Source organism: Haliotis rubra, unplaced genomic scaffold (genome assembly GCF_003918875.1).
Source record: "Haliotis rubra isolate DU_JTF1 unplaced genomic scaffold, ASM391887v1 Scf41, whole genome shotgun sequence".
NCBI lineage: Eukaryota > Metazoa > Mollusca > Gastropoda > Lepetellida > Haliotidae > Haliotis > Haliotis rubra.
The window spans coordinates 706,691-720,642 of record NW_025767091.1 but is presented as its reverse complement, the minus strand read 5'-3'; the positions used below and the strand labels follow the sequence as shown (position 1 = coordinate 720,642).

General features: G+C 38.1%; 1 protein-coding gene across 5 annotated transcripts in view; it reads left to right on the top strand.

Moving 5' to 3' along the window:
• The window catches only part of LOC124288043 (zinc finger MYND domain-containing protein 11-like), a 43,488-nt gene extending 29,845 nt beyond the window's left edge, over nt 1-13,643 (top strand). For all 5 annotated transcript variants that reach the window (XM_046724607.1, XM_046724610.1, XM_046724609.1 and 2 more), the window contains 4 exons: nt 5,413-5,547; nt 6,311-6,481; nt 7,130-7,315; nt 8,279-13,643. In XM_046724607.1, coding sequence (XP_046580563.1) covers nt 5,413-5,547; nt 6,311-6,481; nt 7,130-7,315; nt 8,279-8,401 — 615 coding nt within the window. In that variant the 3' untranslated portion in view covers nt 8,402-13,643. The remainder of the gene's footprint in view (nt 1-5,412; nt 5,548-6,310; nt 6,482-7,129; nt 7,316-8,278) is intronic.
• The last annotated feature ends 309 nt before the right edge of the window (nt 13,644-13,952 follow it).

The following is a 13,952-nucleotide window of genomic DNA, read 5'->3' as shown; positions in this document are numbered from 1 at the left end:
CCATTTTATCCTGCTTTTCACTCGTACAATGCATGGCGTTTGTACTCGTTCGATTTCCTCAGTAAGTTTTTAGCGAGGCTAATAATTTCTCTGGGTTTTATCCAGGTCCCGGCAAGCCCTCTTCCAAACAGGAAGGGTGCATTCGAGCATTAGTTGGCAGCACTTATTAGCTCGACTCCTAGGTTATTTATAGTTTTGCCCTGAACTATTATAATTAAAGCACGAGGGGCGGTAGTCCGAGTGCTTTGATGTTATAATAGTTCAGGGCAAAACTACTATTACAAACTTACGATGAAATGAAGAGCGAACTTTACATCTTTCTAAGATGCTAAATTTAATACTTTCTAAGGATAATTCACGATTAATTTAAGGCAGAAAACAAATGATGGTGTCGGTGACCTAAATTAAGAATCCTCGCACAGGGCTAACTGGTGCGCTGTTCTATTGATGTGTCTGCCCCCTCGTTAAGGCCGAGCGTTACCAGAAAAACAAATGATAACAGTTTGATGGCGGTTTACGTTGAATAAATATCTTTTCTGAATTATTTTAATTACATCTGTCATTAAGCGTAAAACTATATGGGGCAATATCAGCGTGGCATTTCTTCTACCAGCGTAAGTTTAGATCAGTACATCCAGATGAAGCGAATTAGTCAAAGCGACATTCCACGATTGCATTGTGGGAATGTAATTGTTCGTCATCAAAAACTATACCTTTATTGTCTGATAATGTATTTTTTTTTCGATTGTTCTAACCGCTAGGCATCTTAGAATGGCTTTTAAGCGTTTTTTACGCTTTCCCTACCCTTATACCTCTCGCCACGCTTCTCTGGTTCGGGCTATTAAGGTTGGGAGTTGTTTCGGCATGTCCCCATACATTCCTTGCCATTGTAATGGTTGGGGGTGGGGTTTTATGTCATAATTGATTTGAGCCAATTGACGTATTAACTTGGGCTCTCTATTTCCCGCCCTAGCCACGCCCCCGCCTGATTGACATCAGCGGTCAGGTGGCTCGGTAAGTGTGTTTTTTTTCTATTTCCGTATCGGTTGTAGATTTCACTCCACCACGGGTTTAGTTGTTGCCAGACAGAATGCCACTCCCGTCTCAAATATCTTTGGGAGTCTGTCTTATGCTTATATGTACCCCAAGGAGGACTTCTTCTGAAAAAGAATTATACAAACCTGTAGAGGTTATGAATTCTTTGAAGAAAGTCCTCCTTGGGGTATGGCCACCTGCCTCCCCTTATTCTGTCTGATACGTTCAGCATGAAAAGTGAGGTACAAGGTAGAAGGTGAGAGTTACCTGCTCTTGGCTGTAGGGGTCCAGTGGGGCCCTGTAGGGGTGGTCTCATAAAACATAACGAGTTTTTTGTTTTGTATATATTTTATTGAAAAATATAGTTACAACTGTCGTAGGATTTAAAATGGACATTTTAATGCTTATATGAACCCCAAGGAGGACTTTCTTCAAAGAATTCATAACCTCTACAGGTTTGTATAAATTCTGATACCCCCTAGATTGGAAAAGAAACTTAACACAATAAGGTAAAATACAGTCAAGGTATTATAAGGCCAGGTTATTGCAAATGTTTACATATTACTTTCAAAACACCACATTGGTAGGAGTAGCGTGTATCATATCATCATGTGTAAATTTGTGATTGTTCAATCTTGACACCCTTGGATATGTCATGGTAGTTGAGTAGTTGGGTTTATGAGTCAGATCTGATTAACAAGCCAGCATTTGAGTAGCTTTTGAAATGTTGGTATCACTACACTATTCAACATTATAGCTAAAACACATGGAATTATCATGAGATTTGCAGGCCCGCTGCAAATGATATTGGACCGCTCAACCTGAACGACGGGCCACTATTAGTTCTGTTGTCAAGTGACATCATAGTTGGTGCATGGGCTTACGGTTCATTCGACTTTGGCTTTGGACTGGCAGATATTCTAAGGCAAACAAGTCAAAGCAACCCGAATTCCATAGCGGTAATATTGGCTTTCTTGCTGGTGCTATCCTTAACAATTGCACTAATGACGTTGTTGTTGGACCAAAACCGAACACTGACAACTGACGTTGTGTCTGACATAGTTTGACATGTTGCAAGCCATTGTCTTGTCAAAGGCCAAGGTCGAATATCGTCACGTTCTGTTGTGACGTCACTTGAATTGTTTGATGACGTAATTGCATTCGGTCAGTCAACCCTGTCAGAAGGTGGTTTTGAGTAAACTTACAGTCAAATTCCTTCATTGTTTCCTTTTTCTTTTCAACATTAATTCCATGTATTTTAGCAATAATAACGGTAATGCTATGTTTGAGCGGCATTATCATTTGCAGAAGCCCTCAGTCTTTATCAACTGCCCTCCTTCGTCAGGGCAGTTAATGGAAGACCTCAGACTTCTGCAAATGATAATGCCCTCAAAACTAGCATTACCCTTATATTACCATGTGCCCAGGATTTGAAGTAGCCTCTCAGTATCATTTATGGAATGTGGTTATGGGGCTTGTAATGGCTGAGCTTACTGTCAAGGACAGACTTGTACTAGATGCAGTTTTCAGAAAAGTGACTAACGTCCCAAATCAGATTTTTAACTTTCTCTGTGAACCAGTTTTATGTAGATTTAGCCATATTGGTTCATAGAAACGATGATAGAATGTGAAAACCTGGTATCCAGATGAAGGACCCAAGCTTTCTGATTATCTTAAGTCCAGATAAGTGAGGTTTCATTGTGCTATTTAATTCTTGAACTGACACCTTCATGTCATGCTATCGTCTCTCTAGTCACTAATATGAGCTAATATTACTAAGACTGTGTGTGAACTACATTCAACTGGTCCCAAGCAATATAGCTGGGATATTGCCTGGGGAGGAGTTAAACAACAAACACATCTAAACTATGTTTCTCTATAATGGGGCTGTTACGATCCACTGCTGTATTCAGAGATTGAACCATATCCCTTCATGAATTCTATTCATTATATGGGGGCGGTAGGGTAGCATAGTGGTTCAGGCATTCGCTTGTCACGCCGAAGACCTGGGTTCGATTCCTCACATGGGTACAATGTGTGAAGCCCATGTCTGGTGTCCCCCGCTCTGATATTGCTGGAATATTGCTAAAAGTGGCGTAAAACTAAACACACTCACCCATTCTATTCATTATATTCACTGAATCAAACATTTTCTGAATTTGTTTCAGAGGAGTGTTTTACATGGATTTGAGGGTTATTTATCAAAATGAGATAAAATGGAATGGAAATTATCCATGTCAGTCATGGTCATAGTCAGCACCCCTATATATTTAACTTGACAGTAGTGTGGTCACTGGTCTTGATAAATTATGCTGTTAAGATGGTAAAACATGTAAAGTATTTTGTTATTGTTTCACTGAATAATACATTAACTGCTGACTTCTTTCTGTATCCGTTACCCAGTATTCATGATATGTATCATATTCACCTCATAGTCAATTTGTTGCAGAATAACATTATTGAACAAACTTATGGATAAGAACTTCTTTATATCGTGAGTGCGATGTTTCAATCCAGATTCTTGCACAGTTGTCAAGCAGGAATGACAGGAATTCCTCTTTGACAACAGTACGAAAATCTGTATCAAAATGTTGCTCTCACATAATAAAAGAAGTTGTTATCCATAAAGTTTGTTCAACATTGTACGTCCCAACTTCTAAAATGCCACTCAAAGAAGCTGCTGAAGAACATTAAACAGTTGAATTGTGCTTTGTCAGGGTAGAGGAATTGTGTAATTCAGGAGATAACATGTATGCATGAGAATAGCCTACTACTGTTGTATTTAATGTAGTAAGATACTGATTATTTCAGTTTAGTTACTTTAATGTTAAACTTTGTCTTAATGTCAGGGCTCCAGATAAGGGCCGTATTGGCGTATGTACGGATAAAAAATATGCACGATACGGTAGGAAATAATTTAGAAAACGTAGCAGATACGCACCACAGCAATGGTGTTCGGTCTTAAAATCATTTACAGACGTATTTATGTGAAAAAGTATTGTTTTATTGTTTATTGACCTGTTTACACAAGAGAAGCAATGTTGTGGTGCATATATGAAACGAAACACAAGATTATTGATACTCAATTAAATTCCATTCAGTACTCTAAATTTACACGTTTTCCAGTACTCCTATATTTGGAAAATGAAGAGTACGTACTCCTGAAGTTGAAAAATTATCTGGAGCCCTGTAATGTATATTGTGCTGCTTTTTTCGAGTTATCTGATGATTTACATGATTAGTATGATTGTTTATGATAATTTACTTGTAGTAGTAGAAGTGAAGTTACTTTATGGTGACGTCTTTAATTCTTCTTGTTGTTGTTAATTACTTAGTAATACAAGTGGTATGTTGTGATAGTATAAGACCACCCATGCTTGTCGTAAGAGGCGACTAACAGGATCACATGTCATCGCATCCCAGTTGTGTAGATCAATGCTCATGCTGTTGATCATGGATTGTCTGGTCCAGACTCAATTATTTAAAGTCTGCTGCATGCAGCGTTAAACACCAAACCGTCCAACCAAGGTATAAGACCGCTGTTGAAACAATCTGAAATACTCTTGCAATGGAACTTCTTATCAAACATCAGTGACAACTCAGTATCTTCCGGAATTACAAGACCAGGAAAGCTCAACCGTCATGAAACGTCATGAGTAAATTCAACTTTATTCCCAGTAGCCTATTCTTAGCATTGAGTGTTTGGACATGGTATGTTCAGGTTTATCTGAAATTACTCATATGTATTGTAATGAAATGCAAGCCTAATAATTGAAAGGGACTAGAAGTTACAACAGTGTTGCAAACATGATGGTTCAAAATTTGCTGAAGTAGTTTCCACTGTTACAAAAGTATTGGCATGGTAGAAGTAGGTTCTGTGCCTAGAGGGCACACCTTAACCTATAAGTTAAAATTCTTTGATAATAATACCAGGCGATGGTGTGTATTTTATGAAGGCGGTGATAAATATTCTGCTCAAACTTACAACTTTATCATGATTTCTGGTTTTATGCTTTTTAGCAATGTTTCGTGGTAGCTTCTTACACCAACCTGTATGTCACCCTGACCTGTTGTTGCTGGATCACTACTAAGTCTTCATTTGAAAGTCAGTCACCATTACGAAACAGTTGAACTCTAACTACAGCAAGTATTGGTATTGACATACTGTTCAATTTATTGTGGCTTGGTGGACATGTTGTGAGAGTTCAAAGTTTACATAAGACATTGTTGGTTCTGGAGCGACCGTAACATTTCCTTGTGGACTAACACCTTTATCATGAGGTAGAGAGCAACTCAGATCATTTTGGCAGACAAGTGAAGAAGTACTAGTATCCATGTTACTATTAGGCCTGTGATCACCTGCAACTTCTCTTCCAGGCCTCATCTCCAGAAGACTCCTTGGTCGTCACTTCCAGTGAAGACAACCAAGCTAGATCACCATCCAAGATGTCAACACCTCCTCCACCACCACTAATATATACATCAACTTCATCCACACAAACAGTCAAACCAGTAAGCGATTCAAGTCTGAAACTTGTCAAGTTAAACATAAGTATATAATGGCAAAGCATCATTTGTTAGAAAGTCAAGATGTATTTCTGATTTTCATCTTAGCATATTTTAATGATGGGGTACATGATATATACACCTTATGTTCCTTAGGTTCTCAGATGTTACAGATGTGTTTGTATTTAGCATGTTAACAGGGACATAAATCCATTGTTTGGTGCCCATTGCTAGTTTAGTGAATACATTGTAGTTACCATGGTTACCTCACTGAGGATTCTTCATTAGAATAGGTCCTTTACAACAGATGATGGTCATAATAGGCGACTGTTACAGATTCTGCAATGGCACTGAAGAATGCTTGCTTCTGATTGGCTAAAAGAAGGTTTCTATTTTTGTACTGAACATTTTTGCAATTTAAACTTTTTCACGTAAATCTGTGTGAATACATCAATAGCTTCAGTGCTCAGTTCCAAATTATAGTTAGTGGTGTCTACTCTACAGTGAGACTCTGTCAAATTTCGAAACACAGTAGGTTTATTGCCCAATCAGGCAGTCGGGCTCGGTGAGTTGGTAGGGTGTCCTCATAGTCAAACTGGAAGGATGATAACAGATATTTCACTAGGGAATTCCCCAATAGAAAAATTAACAAAGGAGCAAATGTCTCTACAACAGCAGACACTCTTTGACTCAGGTATCCTTTAAAATGCTGTTGAAGTTATAAGGTGAGGTCAGCATGTCATGCAGCTGTTGATGCCATGTGTTTCAGAAAGTGCATGCGGTCTCAATACAGACAGATGAAGTGAAGACGTCACCTGTACACCCAAGCAGTGGTGGCGTCAATGAGGAGAAGACATCCAAAAATAACATTGAGTTTGAGACTCTGAAGAAAGAGCTCAAAGAACAGAAAGATCAGGCCCTTTCGAAACTAGAGGAAAGGGTAGGCTAACCTCTGTTTGATTTGATTTCTGGAGGCAAATTCTTCATCTGATTGTTTCCTGAAAAATCATTTATCCTCGGGACATTGTAAGCCTTATAAAAGCTACTGGATATACTAAGAAAATATCATTTCAAATATAACATTTGTTACTGCTTGAAGTAGTTGTATTGTGACAAATTTCATGGCAATGCCCTTTGTCCATATTTCAGCCAATTTGATAAAATGTCTTGGTGATGTAGCCTTTTTGGCAAAGGTTGTCAGTAAGAGAACGTGTAAAATTGGCTCTTGAAAACCCAGTCTTGGTGTCCCCTGCCTAATATTGCATGAATGAATCTGAAAGCTCAAAGGAACATCATATTTAATCTCTCAATCCTTCGAACATGACCACCGTTGTCTTTTTTGTTTTTCTTGTAACTCAGTGGAGGTTAAGCATATTAAGCATAACTGTTATAAAATATATAAGAAAAATGTTTAGGAGGGTTTTTTATTATATTGTTTGTGCGTTCACTAGGTGTTCAAGTTCAGGTTTCAGCCTCAAGGATGGACTGGCTTTTTCGTGTCAATAGATTTGTCATAGCCACTACTTATGTTTGTTTCACGCCATGGTGGGGGCGAGAATGAAGAAACTATTTGCATGTTCCATTTCAGCTAAAGAAGGACTTTGAGGAGGACAAGCAGCAAGCAGTGTCGCGAGCTCTGACCAATATGCAGCGTGAGATCGATCGGGCCAAGCGACAGGCTGAGGAGAAGTGTAAGGAGCAGTATATGGAAGAGATGAAGAAGCTGGCCCAGAAACACAAGCAGGACATATCACAGACCAAGAAGAAGCAGTGGGTAAGTTGGCACTCAGGCAGTAGATTCAGTAGGCCTTTACACAGTGGCTCATTCTGTGTGTTTTTAGAAGAATCAGTGAGTTCTTATTTAATAGGTCAGTAGACAGTAGGCTCAGTAGGCACTCACGGGGTCAGTAGGCCCTTACACAGTGGCTCATTCTGTGTGTTTTTAGAAGAGTCAGTGGGTTCTTATTTAATAGGTCGGTAGACAGTAGGCTCTGTAGGCACTCACGCAGTAGGCCCTTACACAGTGGCTCATTCTGTGTGTTTTTAGAAGAGTCAGTGGGTTCTTATTCAATGGGTCAGTGGCACTCAGCTAGTAGGCTGTTACTGGGTCAGTCAGTGTAGTTTTAGAAGAGTTTGGTAGTTCTTTGGCAGCAGCTTTTTGTTTAGTTGGTCAGTAGGCACTCAGGCAGTAGGCTCAGTAAGCACTCACACAGTAGGCCTTTACACAGTGGCTCATTCTGTGTTTTTGGAAGATTCAGTGGGTACTTATTTAGTGGGTCCGTAGGCACTCACACAGTAGGCTGTTACTGAGTCAGTCAGTGTAGTTTTAGAGGAGTTTGGTAGTAAGCAGTGGGTACTATCTAGTGCAACAGTAGGATCCTAGGTTCATGGACAGTAGGCACTTGATGCTTGGACAGTAGGCAATCGGGTGGTTGGACAGTAGGCAGTTGGCACTTGAGGGTAGCTAAGCAGCTGGGACTAGTAAATGTGTATAGATTCGTAAGCACTTGAATCATAATCATTTTTGAAAACTCATATTACTGCATAAAACAATTATATATTTTTATTTCTCAGTGGGTTTTACTTTTTTCCAGTTTGAGATGAAGTTTCTTGTCTATGAATGATGTTTAGGTGAAGTGGTACAGAAACATGTCTTCATTATGATAGTAAGTCAAAATTACAATGTGATTGTTTGTCCTCTTCTTGTGACTGACCGATTTACCTGATTACATTTCAGTGTTTTAACTGTGAAGAAGAGGCTATGTACCACTGCTGCTGGAACACATCGTATTGTAGCGTGAAATGTCAGCAAGAACATTGGCACAAAGAACACAAACGCGTGTGTCGGCGGAAACGTTGACGTTATGCCCCGCCTAGTCATCATCAACTTTCAGCACCATCTTCAACATCATCAAGATAAATTACTTCAGAGTCATCATCTTCTACATTGCTGACTCAACATCAGCAATATTCAATAATTTGATCAGTCATTTGTCTCATCTTCATCCAAAGGATGCTGCTTTTGTTACTTATCTATTTTCAATATATTCAACTGAAGAAGTAGATTAACGCTTGAATAATGTTCCAAACTATCTGTGTACGATCAAGACACAAGAGTGTGCACTGGTCAGTACGATACATTGTAGGAGGATGCTTTTGTCTCTTTGATAGGCAGATACTGATTAGTGAAGACTGTTTGTTATTCAGTGTAATTCTGTAGTAAGTTGTGCTTCACTAACAACCCATTCCTGTACCTGGAAGATCCAGAGGTATGGCAAACACTGGTCCCAGGAAGAAGAGTGATTTGTGCAGAATGTTCAACATTAAGGTTTACTTCATTTTTGCTGATTTATAGGTATCCCAGTCTTATAGATTAAGGAAATTATGAAGAAAAAATATCAGAATCAAAAGAGGCCAAGCCAAGATAATATTCATATAGTCACCTGCTAACAAAATTGGTCACAGTTAAAATCCGTAAACAAAGAAAAACATTTTCCTTTTCCTAAACCGTATGTTAAGATCTGGGCGTCCCTTGATTTAGACATACACAACAGCCCCAGAGTATTTATTCGGACACTGATTGGTAGCCACCATCAGCACATGTCAAATTCAAACTCCTTGACCTTGACCTTGAATGAACAGACACGATGTGTACATAAGTCCAAGTTTCAGGCCCACCCACTGGCAACTACTGTCTCAGGTACTGGTTTTTTGATTTGTTACCCCTGAGGTTTATACTTATCTTAGATCTTTGTAGGAATTACCATCAGAGCATACTGATAATAAATAACCTACTGGGTAAACTACTGGGTAAAGCAGTACAATATCATTGAGGAATTGCTTGTTTGTAAGGACAGATGTATCCAAAGTGCAAGGCTATCTTAGTAGTACAATTAAGGTTAGTATTTGATGGGTTTTCAAGCAACAATAGTGTAGGCACAAATATATTTGGATCTGCATCATGTGTGTCCAGTTTTAAAGAATACAAGAATCACATGACACTACACAAATCAGCTGGAGATAATAGGGCTTTTAGTCCACGAGACTTCATGTTTCCCAAGGATATTATGGCTTTGTGTATGACCAGTCTTAATTCAAGATATGTTTTCATTCATAACCAAAACTTGTACATTTGAAACAACAAGCTATTCAATTCCACATGTATATGGCTTTAATTTGGTCAGAGACCAGTCATCCATTAAAACCTCATAACCAATTCCTAATTGTTTCATGTTGAATTTCATGTCAGTAGAAGTAATCTGATCCATCACATATTTTGCTGTACTTGTACTTTTTCATTCATCTGTGAAATATTAAGAGCTGATGATATAAAACACCACAAGACAAAACAAATCAAATCAAATCACACTTACCGGTACCTTTTCCAAGTTTTACTTACAAATAATAATGCATACTATTTGAAGTCAAGAGCTGAAGTGTTAGTCAGGTAATGGTTTGCAAACAGGCAGCTAGAAGCATCTCTATTTTGAGAGATTTGATTTGCTATGATATGTGAGCCCTCGGCTCTGATCTTGCCTTATCATTTACCAAGCAGGACTTTGGTATTGTTTTAGATTGTCCAGCCTTAAAATGTATCCCACTCAAGGCACAAGTATATGTCCTCCTGACGTATATGTCAGGCACATATTTCATCATGTTTTGTTTGCTTCATGAGTTTTCAGGTTTTATTTTACAAGTTATTTAGAGCCATACTTTAGAAAATATGTCCAAGGGAGTTGGTTATTAGATTGAAATACATGTAATACATTCTGTAAGAGGAATCTTGAATGGAACTTGTATGACTTTGTATAATCTCCTTAAATATTGATTTATTTTATTTATATCAATGTTCATATCTTTGTGAAATAATTACATGAGAATAAGTTTGTTATAGGGCAGTGTCTTTTGGAAAATATATTTATTGCAGTATATTGCGATTCAGGTACCTGTATTGCGTTATAAGCTGAGCTGAAGTGTTGGACAATGAGTTGCACTGCTAGTACATACAGTACTATTTTCTACATACTAAGTCCCTAAAAATGTATGTTATGGTTCTGAAAACAATTTCAAAATGAGAATGGATAGGGATTCTTTTTCTTCTTTTATACAATTTTTAGTAATTAAAATATGTTGTTTTGTCAATTAAGTATGAAGGGAAGCATCAATTGTGAATGAAAGTCAGTGTAGAGTTCAACTTAAGATAATCACAGAATTCTCATATTTGTTTTACCCTAGTACTGGGTCTCAGAAAAAAAGATTGCAACATGAAATGTTTAAAAAGCATATTGCTGTATACCGGTTATACTCTGCAGTCCTAGTTTCTTGTAGGACCACAATTACTACTGTAGACTAATTCATATTGCTGTGTAGGCATTCTGTAGTTGATTCTCCCAGAATCACTCAGATTAAAGGAATGAACATAGAGGCCAGAATAATTGATTTTCATCCACAAGATGACGAATATGGCAATCAAAATGCTGACAGTTAAGAATCCATGTAAATTATCCTGCTATTGCGTGTAAATATTCTGTCTTACCCATATCCTTTTGATCTATGAGAAACATCTATTCAGCTTGACAGGATCTATAAGAGGGGTAAATCAGCGGGTGTTATCACACACAACTGTGTATATATGAGTATCATATGTAAATGGGGAACAGTTATCTCCACTGTCAACATACAAATGGAGAATGTATTTCTATCTTTTATTATTTTCTGATAGATTTTGATATGACATTTGCAGTAGAACAGTTATCCTGTTTGTTGCGAGGTGTGAGAGCTGAGATGTGCTCCGTCACCTGTAAAGTTTATACAGAGTTGGGCTGACTGTAGGGCTGAGAAACTTGTGTTTGATTCTGGACCCACACTTGGTGGACTCAGACACAGAAATTATCAAACTGGTCTATGCTGCTTTTCATATTCAGTCTTTATTAATCAAAACATAAGATATTGTCTGCAGCTTTGGACAGGTTCAGTTTCAGTTTCAGACAATGTACATTTACCGATCATATCTTAGATCAATCAATCAATGCATGTCTGATCATTTGAAAGGTTCGTTTATAGTATTGTCAAGGATATCCGAGTAACATTAGTTACCTGGGCTCTGTTCCTCATAGCAATCTTGTCACTTTGACTGTCGTAAGCCTGTGTTAAAGTATCAGACTTAAGATCACCTTGCAATTACTATTTTATTGTGGAACAGGGCATCGTTTCCACAAAATGATTTAAGCACTAAGACTGACATAAGCCTGTGTTAATGTATGGGAGTTACGACCACGTTATGATTACTATCGCATTTCTTCTTTTCAGTGGCATTTTTACTATAATTTTAGAAGTTGTTCATCCCTAAAGTTTGTCCTAATCTACTATTGCATTGTGGAACAAGGCAAAGGTTCCACAAAATGATCTAAGCAATGTAGCTTGAATATTGGGAATTACAGTCATCTTGGCTTTCGATCATGTAGGAGAACAAAACCCAGGTTCACCCAAATCATTTGAGACTTAGGACTGCAATAAGCCTGTGATGAAGTATTTGGGTCAAGATCATCTCAGGACATAGATCACTTGAACGGGGTTCTGTACAAACATCAGAGAAAGAAGTACACATCAGGGTCCTCATCAACAAAACGTTCATAGCCCTACAACATTCTAAAGCCAATGATAAACAGACAGGTCGTAACATTATGAACGCTTTGTGGATAAGAACCCTGGGCCTAGATTTTCAAGGCTCTCTTAACGCTAAGATAGTCATAAGTGTCATACATTAACATTAACTTACGACTATCTTAGCCCTAAGAGAGCTTCGAAAATCAAGGCCCTGGCACCTAATACTTGTCAGTTCTGAAGACACTTCATGACCCAAACCACCTCAAATGAAAGTGGCTTGAATCAGGTTTGTTTGACTTTCCTATCTCTTGTCTGAAACCTGTTCAGACAGACTCCATAACTGACAGCAGCAAAATTGTGAATCAATCATACAGACCTACACCTGCAGTCACATTGGTTATACGTCTTGTCTTTCTTCTGACCTGCAAACTAAACTGATTAGCTAGAAGATTATCAAATATGTCAATACCTGTAGGCACCATTCTATATTACATCTGTGTAGCTAAGGGATCTGACCAAAGTGTTTGTCATTTGGGCCATGTGTATTACAGTTGACCCAGGGTCACAGTCCACAAAACGTTGTAGCGCTACGACATTCGTTAGCCTGTAGTAAACTATAGAGTTACGACATGTTGTAACGTTACGAACGCTTTGTTGATCGGGGCACAGTAATGTATGTTTTTACACCAACACCATCAGTTGGAGTGAAACTGAAAGTTCCTTTTGTTCAAACTGTTAACTTTATACACAGATATGCTGTTATTGAACTCAAGTGTATGGTTGTGCTCTAAGAGCAATCCCGGACTCAAGACAGTTCTTTATGAAAAGACCAGTTATGAGAACATGTAACTTAGCAACACCTCACCCATTGTATCTTGATTTAGTCACTCGTTCCGACAGTTACTGAGTGACTGTCTGAATCATTACAATGGTGGTGACACTGATGGTGATGAAATCAGTGGGTGATCAGGTTGGGGTGAAAACAGGAAAAAAAGACATTTCAAATTCTTTGTTCTACCAGGATTTTGAAAGTCGTTTGCCATGTGTGCTGTGTGTTATTGTATTAAACATTTTGGAGATAAACTACTGGTTCATCTTTTTCATTAGAGGTATAATTGTTTTACCAGGTATTTGCTTTTCAGTTTTGTTTTAATTCTAAAATTTCATTATTTATGGTTTTGTAAACCAATGTTTTATAAAATAAGGATTACTTAGGTAAAACCTGTCTATCATTGTGTCCTCACTTGAACAATAATGACCTGTCTACTCATTTCTCTGATACATGTTGTTAGAAATTTGTTGGTGTCTATGCAAATCCCACCAGAATTGCTTGGTAGTATGTTGCTCTTTTAATCAGTCAGTAGTCTGTTTAATTGGTCACCTTGCAAGATTATACCATATATTTTTGTATGTATAGACTATTTCTCAGTGATCCAAATTATTATGTTTCTAATGACATTGGATCTCTTACCTATGATTAAATCTACAGTAATTGATCCTGTTGCTTGTGTTAATTAACTATTGAAATAGAAAATCACATCATTAATTTATATCTCGTTTGTTTTAAAACAATCCCAAATGCATCAGTGGACAGTGCAGATTCAGAGAAGGGTGGACTTATTTTCTTGATCCTCCCAAAATTACACACTGCCCAGTGAGAATCTGTTAGAATTGATTGTCAGTAATCCATAATTCGGGTGAACTACAATTGAACAGATTGGGTGGTGAGACTAACTGGTTGACATGTCATCATATCCCAGTTGCATGCTGATGATGTCAATCAGTGGCGGATCCAAGGGGTGGGG